At 27.0% G+C, this 10181-nt stretch overlaps 1 protein-coding gene across 3 annotated transcripts in view; it reads right to left on the bottom strand.

The window, feature by feature from the left end:
- The window catches only part of LOC111624800 (tetratricopeptide repeat protein 28-like), a 43743-nt gene that overhangs the window by 24637 nt on the left and 8925 nt on the right, over positions 1-10181 (bottom strand). For all 3 annotated transcript variants that reach the window (XM_023367752.1, XM_023367750.1, XM_023367751.1), the window contains exons 3-10: positions 9266-9372; positions 8039-8263; positions 7742-7950; positions 6953-7140; positions 2825-3007; positions 2629-2754; positions 1857-1978; positions 1633-1770 (exon numbers count right to left, since the gene is read on the bottom strand). In XM_023367752.1, coding sequence (XP_023223520.1) covers positions 1633-1770; positions 1857-1978; positions 2629-2754; positions 2825-3007; positions 6953-7140; positions 7742-7950; positions 8039-8263; positions 9266-9372 — 1298 coding nt within the window. The remainder of the gene's footprint in view (positions 1-1632; positions 1771-1856; positions 1979-2628; positions 2755-2824; positions 3008-6952; positions 7141-7741; positions 7951-8038; positions 8264-9265; positions 9373-10181) is intronic.

Here is a 10181-nt window from a genome sequence, read left to right on the forward strand (position 1 = left end):
GGTCAACAGAGATGGGTGAGAAACGGGGAATAAATGTCTCTAGCCATACTATCTATGATAAACTATGAGAATCGAATTTAAAAACTTTATTGTACAGCCATCTGATAATTATATTACTATACTAAAACATTGATATATTAATAAAATCAATATAAATTAATTATAACAATATGAAATTTAATTGAATAGCTAAAAATATAAAATATATAAACACAGGATAACACGTTTTAAAAAGTCAATGTCATAAAAAGCGATATACTTTGAAAAAAATAAATGTAATTAAATCAAATATTTTAAGAAGATTCGTTAGTTTAAAATTAATTAAATTGAGAATTAAGAAAAAATAACTACTTAATTGAGAAATTTAACTAAAATAGTAATTGAGACTTAATGAAAAAGAAGCACTGGTGTCTTTTTTGTTATAGAAAGTTAATAAGATTTAATGATAATCAGGCCAAGAAAATAAACAGAGATAACTATTAACATATATGCATATGATATTAAAACCTCCAGGAATTAAAAAAAAAAAACAAGCTAATAACAGGCCTTAAGCTTCTAAATAAAATTTTATATTCTTAATAAAAATAAATTTTACAATGTATTATTATTAATATAATTATTCAAACTATTATTTTTCTATGTATATTAATAAAATGTCTATCATTTTTCTAATTTAAAATTAAAAAGAAAAACAACTATAATTTATATATTATTATTATTATTATTATTATTATTTTGTGTTTAGTGGGTTATATTCCATTGACACCAGTTGCTGTATACTATGCTGGACCTTATTATTATTTACTTTTGCTAGTTATCTAAATAAAATTTGAAACTAATGAACTGATCAATAAAAAAATATTCATCACTTTAAAAAGTTATGATCCTAAAAAAGCAGTTTTTTGGTGAGAAATTAAGCTATTAAGCATCTAAAAATTTATTCAACTTTTTGCAACAAAAGAAAATCGATTAATGAATTTTCTCTATAAACATAATTTATAAATTAAAAAATTTTTTTCCTGGAATTGAAAAAATAGTAAAGAAAACTTTGTAACAAAATAATAATAAAAGAATATAAGAAACTCCTTTCATCAAGATATTAGAATGAAATGTAATTATACTTTATCATCTTGAAAGAATGTGATATTGAAGTTACAAATTAATTTTAAAACATATATGTAATTACATTACATATATGTTTTAAAATATTGAGGTAACTTTCTTGAATTAAAACACATTATCCACAACACAGGGGACTATTGTCAAAAGTAATAACTCTTTTATACTTGCTTTATCATGTCCTCAAATCTGACAACTCAAATTTCATCCACTTCTAAAGAAGACAGAAAGCCGAAAATACAAGGACATACTTAAATCCAATAACAATGCATTTTAATGATGTTTTAGGGAAATTGTCCTATTCCTACTAGCTTTCCCATCTCGAAACTCAATAAACATAACCAAATGTAGAATTTAATCGTGTGTGTGTGTGTGTGTAAATACACTACAGTGATGTATAAGGTGAAGGTGTAATTAGCATTTATAATTTTATATGAAACTCGTTTCAATAAAATTTCTTTCTGTTATACGACTGCAATTATGGAATTATAAGTGCATAAAATAAAAACAAACCTGTAAGAAATTATATGATTCCGCTTGATTTTTATCAAAATTTGCTAGTTTTGATGAATCTTCTTGGCCAATTTTAATTCGAATATCCTCTAATGTCAGTATAGCTTCTTTGATATATTTTTCTGCATTTTCTAGATCCTATTTTTAAAACTGTACATTAATTATATAATTATATAATTATTTTATTTTATTTTCTTATTTTAATCATATTTTATCAAAATTACCCCTTTCAACATATAATCAAGAGCCAATTCTCTTTGTGTAATTGCTTTTCCACCATCATCTCCTCTTGAATCCGCATTAGTATAATAACTAAGGTGATGTTTAATCGCGTCTTCGTATTTGTCTTTAAAAATATTATATATAAATAATAAATAACCACAAAAATATACATATTTACTACAGTCTATCAAATGTAAAAACAATACTTTTTAATCAACTGTTGAACAAATGAATTTCTGTACACTGATTATATTATGCTAATTGGAAATAACAGAAGTCTAATAGAAGAGAAAACTTTTGTGATGTTGCTAATGATTGCCAAAGGGTTTACATCTAAAGAAACTTAAAAAATAAATAATAAAAATAATCGCTGCAATAATCTAATAATTACTTATAATGGGATAAAAGGATGATTACATTGCTTAATTATTGGATTTCAATTTACCTATTAATTAAAAAAAGGTAAAAATAGTTTTTAAAGGCGTCATTTTAATAGAATATTCCTAAAAATTAGAATTACATCTTTAAAAAAATTAATATTTTACATTTAATAACTATTCTACAGTTAAAGTTGGCAATATCAATGAGAATTAATATCTGACAATACGAAATATTTTGATATTTAAGTACAACTTAATTAGAATAAATTAATTTTTTGATGAAAGATGAGTAATATTTGTATTCTACATTATTAATAGAGAGATATTTCTTTATATTATATAATAATTTTATGAAATAACTAAAACTAGTCTCGTGAAATTATTTTATATTTACCTAAAAATCTGTAAACAGTTCCTAAGTTACTTAATGCCATTCCTTCGCCCGCAACATTTCCTGTAGTCTTAGCAATTTCGACACAACTTTTCAACACATCAACTGCTATCACATGTTGATTTAATTCTGAAAAAGATACCAGAAATTCGTATATATCTATTAAAAGTCTACAAAAAATAATTAATAACTTACTTACCACATAAAGTCTTCCCAATGTTATTAAGAGCCATTCCTCTTAATGGCTCATTATCCATTCTCTTAGACAAAATATATTTTAAAGTTAATAAAACTAGTGCTTTATTCAGCTCAGGCTTTGGACGTACAGAATAATACGAAAAACCCAAGTTGAAACATGCAATTGATAATCCCCACATGTCACCTGAAAAATAATTTACCGTGAGAAAATACCAATACTCAAAATATATCAAAATCCCATATAATATTTAGATCAGTGGTTCTCAGTCGATGTGCATCAAACTATTTCTTTATTTTAGATGTTTAAAAAGAAGAATCTTTAAAACCAATCAATAGAAATAGTCAAAACTATTCTATTGATTGGTTGCTGGTGATAAAGAAATAGCTATAATTTTCGTGACTGACGGAAGAGAGATTCACCATTCACATTATAACCATTTTTACTTATTACAACTGTCGTTTCCTTGCCACTAGATCGCACCATTGCGGAGCTGGATGAATTGAATGAGAATTTCAAAAATATTTTATAGCAAGAATTACATAGGGGAGACCGGGGCAACTTCGGCATGCGGGGCAAGTTTGTCAAGCTCTTTTTTTAAAAACAAATTAAAAGGAGACTTTGGTTATAGGTTAGGCAGTTGAGTTTTATTGGTGGCTTGTTGAGTGTAGTGTTTTTATTGTTCTCCAACAAGCGTAGTTGAATTATCAAGCAAATTTTCATTTTCGTTCAATTCCATATAATATTTTTTTTCCATTTATATTGAATTGGCAGGTTTTGTTATAATTCCATGATAACGAAAGTTACTTTTCCTGTTAGAAGGATGTAACTTCAACTTATTCACGTGGCCAGATCGTGGCTTGGCATTCTGTTCTCAGGGTTGTACTTAATGTTTCGAAATCATGACTAGCGGGGTAAGATCGGCAACATAAAGCCACATTAGAAGCAAAGGATAAAAATCAAACAGATGATAAATGAAAACATGTTTGCATTTGTTATTCATGTATATATGTCTTTGAACTTGCATTTCGTTGTAATAATATTAAATGGGTGTTGGATTTGTATTTCTTTGTTTTAATAGTGAATTCCAACTTATACATTGTTAATAACATAATTTTATATACGTGCCTATCTTGCCCCATTACTGTTGCCCCTATACCAGGGGCAACTTTAATAAAAATAATTAAAATAATTACAACTTTACAAAAAGAGAGAAGTTGCCGATCTTGCCCCTATACCCGGGGCAACTTCGTCAATTTCTCTCTTCTTGTAAAGTTGTAATTATTTTAATTATTTTTATTTCCAAACTGATTTTAACCAGTTCTATAGTAAGGTAACATTCCAGTAGACAATATGCAAAGCTTTTTTTCAGTTTACAGCAGTATTTATTACACAAAATTTAAGTAAAGCTTAACATGCCGATCTCCCCTAAATGTTCTATTAGTTTATGATAAACTAGCAGGTAAGTCCTGTGTGACCCTGGCAAAAGTAACAAACATTAAATTTATTGGATTATTTCATACTTCTAACCCTTCTGAAAAAATTATATTATATTATTTGATTTATATAACTACGAAGGTTATCTTATGTAAGGATTTATCACACTAAGTGACAAATCTAGCACATTTTAAAAATTCTTTACATTGTGTACAGTAGAGGAAGAAAACACTTTAAAAATATGTTAGATTGGTCACTCGGTATGATAAACCCTTATGTAAGATAACTTTCGTAGTTATATAAATCAAATACTATAATATAACAAACATTAAAACGAAAACTATATGAAGAGTTTGATTATTTTAGCCTACAGTTGTCATGTTTTTTCGCGAAACATTTAGGGATGGTACGAAATGGCACAGATTCAATGGTCAAGTACAGTACATAGCATTTTTTCTAAGTCATCCCTAAAAAAACTGTACCATTCACTATAGCGAATATCAAACGGTAATCTGCCAACGAATCAAATTTCGCAAAAAAACCGACCAAATATTTAAATTCGGCATCCTCGAAAACAACTTAAAACACGACTGGTAACATCGCCATTACTTAGCTCAGTTTAATTACCACAGTCTTTGTTAATACTCTTTTCTAATAATAAACTTTCTACCAATGGTAGAATGGGTAAAACGCTTCACTAACGGGCTGGAAATTCCGGTTTCCTCATATGTCTAACACCTAAATAGGGATCAGTCCTCCTTAGCAGATTGCACGTGTTGTATTGCTTATCCATTTTATCCTACATTCAATATGAACATCTTAAACCCGATATAGTTATATATTATAAGCAAATGATTGCCGAAATGTCTCGGGCAACATTACTACTACTATTATTAATTAAATGCTCAGTAATTTGACACTAGAGGCAGGCGTTAGGCTCCGTCTCTTGCTAAATTTAATAATTATAATTAAATTAATAATTTAATAATTAATTTAGAAGGTACTGGGAGAAAAGAATCGGTCCAAAACCGGTCGATTTATAATTTAATTAGAATTATTAAATTTAGCAAGAGATGGCGCCTAACGCCTGCCTCTAGTGACAAATTACTGAGCATTTAATTAATACTGTAGTAGCAGTAATATACCCCGATATAATCCGACAATCATTTGGCTTTACTACATCCAATCTTAAATACTTTAAGATTGTTACAATTAAAAGTTTGAATAAATGATTCAATAATCAAACTGAGCAACAAAAGATTTCTTTAGTTAATCGCTTTGAATTATCAATTCGCTTTATTCTTAGCGTTATCACTGAATCTCTTCGCAATTGATTATACCATCGAAATTTTCAAAACACAGCAGTATCATTGCTGTTTTTTCGATAATATAGCTTCACAAATCCTTAATTGTTCTGAATTAAAATACTTTGCTTCTAATAAATGATAATTGAGAATGATTAAATTAAGAAAATATTCTACTGAAAGAGAAAAGTCACGTACTCTCGATACAACGATACAAAATTCAAATAAAAATTTTTCTATATTTGTTTTCTTTCAAGTTTTTCTCTGATCTTGTTATTCGACTAATTATTAAACAAAATACTAATTTTGTTGGTCGAAAAACTTTTTATCAGAATTAGAGTCCTTGTATCTAAAGAGAATGAAGACAACCGTTTTCTACAGAGAGGTAAATCAGTCAATTAAGAAGCTACTTTAGGTCACATGGATATTACCAATATGGCCGGTCTGGATTTCAGTCGAGTAGAGATACTTTGCTCTAATTTCTGAATTTTTAACTGTTTAAAATCATTATGACACAAGTTTATTGTGAAGTCAATTGTAGTCAGAACTGCGAAACCTGCAAATTAAAACGATTTCCAGCCGATAAAAATCGTTCTTTCCTTTGGAATGCAATATAAAACAGATAAATTGGAAAAGAGGAATATATAATTGTACTTGTAATTGTATTTGTAGTTGTAATTGTATTTGTCAAGTAATTAATATATTCTAAAGATAATTTTAAAAGCTGATTACAGAATTTGCAATTTAAAATGTTAGAAATTTAACAAAACTTTTATTATTTTTCAGTTCTTCAGTTAAAATACACCATCGCCACGAAGATATTCTCGACTCAAACTTACTAGCATGCTACTATATCTTAAAATTAAAACATTTTATGAAAATTTACTCAACAATGAGAAAAATATCACTTTCTTTAATTTCACACATGTAAAATATACAATTCTAATATATATTAATTAAATGTAACGTTTAAATGCAAAAAATTGGAATATAAAAACAAGAATTTTTCCATTCAAATACAGTGACGAGGCTTTCTTCTAAGATTTTTCCCCCTACCGCACAAATATCAGTTTTCTTTATACATTAGAATACATATAAGGTATTTTAATACATTATTCCCCTGCCTACTATTAAACAAAGTACCATATTTAACTATTGTATTTTTATTGACCATCGCTTTTTAATGTCATATAATAAAAATATTTTTAGTAACATAAATCTCGACTTATAATATTTACTTCCGAGCTTGAAAGAAAGAAAGAAAAGAAAAAAAAGCTTGTTAATTAACGACAGTTTTTAGAAACGAATCAAATCGTAAGAGCCTATTGTATTTTTGAGCATATAAATTAGAACATTTTAATAAATTAAAACATAAAAAATAAAAACTGACCTCTCTCGAAGGCGAAACACATGTGTCTAGATTGCATATAAATTGCATCTGCTATTCTTCCTTCGGATCTATAAACGTTGCCAAGATCGGTGGAACGGTCATATTCAGCAATTTCATCGTTTAATTTTTGTGCTATCCTGATCGAATTTTTCAAATATTCTTTTGCTTTGCCCCATTGTGCTGCCGATCTATAATAACAATTAAAGAAACTTTAATTTGAACTTTACTGTTTAATCTCAATATTACTATTTCGTTTCTTTGTAATTTATTTTGTTTTAGGCTGTTTATGTTTTACATCTTTTACAGATTCATCATTTTGTTTCTCTATATTTTTAAAACAATTAATGCACTATTTCTATATTTTAAAAACATCATGCTAAAGAACTTTCTTCTTTGCTTTATTTATGTAAATCATATGTTAATCATTTATATGTGAGCGCTGTAGTATTGTGTAGTGTAATAATAATAATATTATTATTACAGTACACAATATTATATTATATTATATTACACTAATATTATATTATAATATTATTACACTATAGTGAAATAATATTAGTGTAGTGTAATAATAATAATACAGTATTATTATTAATTAGTGTAATAATAATAATATTATTATTATTACACTATACTAATATTATTTCACTATAGTGTAATAATATTATTATTACACTATAATAATAATAATAATAACTATAATAATAATATTATTATTACATTAGTAGTATTATTATTGTAGTACATTATATCACTAATAATATTTTATTATTATTATATATACTCTACCTGCAAGCATTGCCAAGTTTTTGTAGTAAAAATCCTCTAATTTCATCTGATATTTCATGATTTTCTAATATAGGAAGTAATATTTCATCAATCGCCTTATTCAAAAGACCTATAGCTAATAACCAATCTGCTTCATATACTCGAGTGGTATAATAATCTTCTTTATTATTATTTTCCGAAGAAATCTTTATGGCCTCATCCAAAAATTTCTAAATTTATAAAATGTTTTAAAATTATTTCAAAATATTTAATCGAATTTATATTTTACACTTCTGAAACAATATATAATTATCTCACTTTTGCATCGTCGAGACGGCCTTGATATCTACAAATCTGGAAATTATCGGAACAACAACGAAACCATGCTTTATAGAGATATCCTGGCAACATAGATTCATTTTTCATTTCATCTTCTAAAATGTCTTTAAATATTTTATATTGTTTATCTGCTAATTCTCTGGCTTTTATAAAATTTTCTAACGACATTGCCACCTTCATTCGGAGGGATAAAAGTTCCAAATACTATAAAAAGAGATAATATATGTGTATAATAATGTTCGATTCTATAGTAAATAAAATTGCATTTTAAAATAAATTGTACTGTGCTGTAATTCGTTGCTGACGTTTTACATTTTCTGTACTGTATTCTGTACTGTATTCGTTGCTGATGTTCATATTTCTGTAATAATCGACGTTTATTACAGAAATATGAAGATTAAATCTACAATATTTCTACTGGTGTCAATCAACTTTGTTTGGAAACTAACAATATAAGATACATATTATAGTTTTGCTGTATTTTCGTAAAATACATTTTTAAAAGTATTTTAAAATATAACTTTGCCGAATGGCCGCGTTGATAAAGGCACCCGTTTACCATTCTGAGGAACGTGAGTTCGAAATTGAATCAAAAACTTGATAGTATTGATTGATATATCGGTTTTCATCCCTCATCCCGCTGGTTTGTTGTGGGCAAGGCTAAATCCATGATGATTAGAGTTAAAAGGTTTCTTAGCACACATAGGGAGGAAAGTCAAATTTAAAATAATAATAAAATTGCTGTATGTTTGATTTTCTTTTAATGAAGGACCAATAAACCTCTTTTCTCTCTGAGAGCACGAAGAGGAATGTATCTTTGGTTTGATAGGATACAACAATGCACCACGTGGGCGATCTGTAAAAGAGATTGCTTTCCAGGGGACTTTCGATAGAAAATTGTACCTATTTCGGTGTTAGATACATGAAAATACCCAGAAAATTCCATGCGTCCAGACAAGAACTGGGACTAACTACCAGTGTTTAGTGGTTTTATCGGTTTTATCGATTTGACCAGTGATAGACAAAATAATTACTAATGCAATAAAATATAACAACTGCAATAAACTGCTGTATTTTCAAAATTGTGGTATAACCAAAATATTCTTATACTTGTATGTGTTAAATATACTTATATATCTTTAAAGTTTTGGTATTTTAAAATACTGAAATTTTAAATCGTATTTAAAAAATAAAATCGTTAAATACCTGTAATGGATTATTAATGGTTGGTAGTAATTGGTCCAACATATTAGCACAAAGTGGAAGATTACATCGTATTAATTGTTTCACGAACTGTACTATCTCGGAGTAACCTAAAGAAAAAAGAATAGTTCTATTAATATTAATGAGGTTAATGAATCATACTACTTCAAAAGTAATTTTGCTACATTATCAGAAGTTGACAGTAGCACGACGAGAGTTCAGGATAGTAAAGTTGGTCTCCGAAAGCCATAAAAGCACATTAATAAAATTGGTAAAATAAATAATAAATTGATTTTTCATCACTCATCAAAAGAAATTTTAATTTTAGAGATTTTTTTGTATCCGGAACTCTTGATCAAATGATCTTGCTGGCATACCATCTATCTAGGCTTGTCTATTACTAAAAACATAACATTTTATATCTTTATACGTGTATGAATATCGACAAAAAAGTAATGTCTAGTTTTTTTATTTCTTTGCTTCGTTTTATTATTTAATTTAAACTGTTAAAAGTAATATAAATTTTGTTATATTATTGCAGTTTATAATATACAAAATTATTTAAATTTATTTATATAATTGTATAAATTTTGTTCTGAATTACATTTTTTTTTTTTAATTAAACTTCTTTAAGAATAATTACAGTTAATTATTATGTTGCATTTCAAACATAGAAAAGAACGTTTTATCTTTACAAATTTATTAACTTTTATTAGCTAATATTTAAGCATTATAAAAATTGTTCTTAGTCATATTTTTAATTTAGAAAAATAAACTAAAACTTTAGAAAACAAGTCCATATGCAGACAAAACACATTCCTATAAAGAAGAAAATTGCACTAACTCTCAACAGACTTTTATTTGTAAGTTATTCTATCCGCATATCGGACCTTTGAAGGAGGTGAGTAAAATAGTATAG

Source organism: Centruroides sculpturatus, unplaced genomic scaffold (genome assembly GCF_000671375.1).
Source record: "Centruroides sculpturatus isolate CEXI.00-Female unplaced genomic scaffold, Cexi_2.0 scaffold349, whole genome shotgun sequence".
Classification (NCBI taxonomy): Eukaryota; Metazoa; Arthropoda; class Arachnida; order Scorpiones; family Buthidae; genus Centruroides; species Centruroides sculpturatus.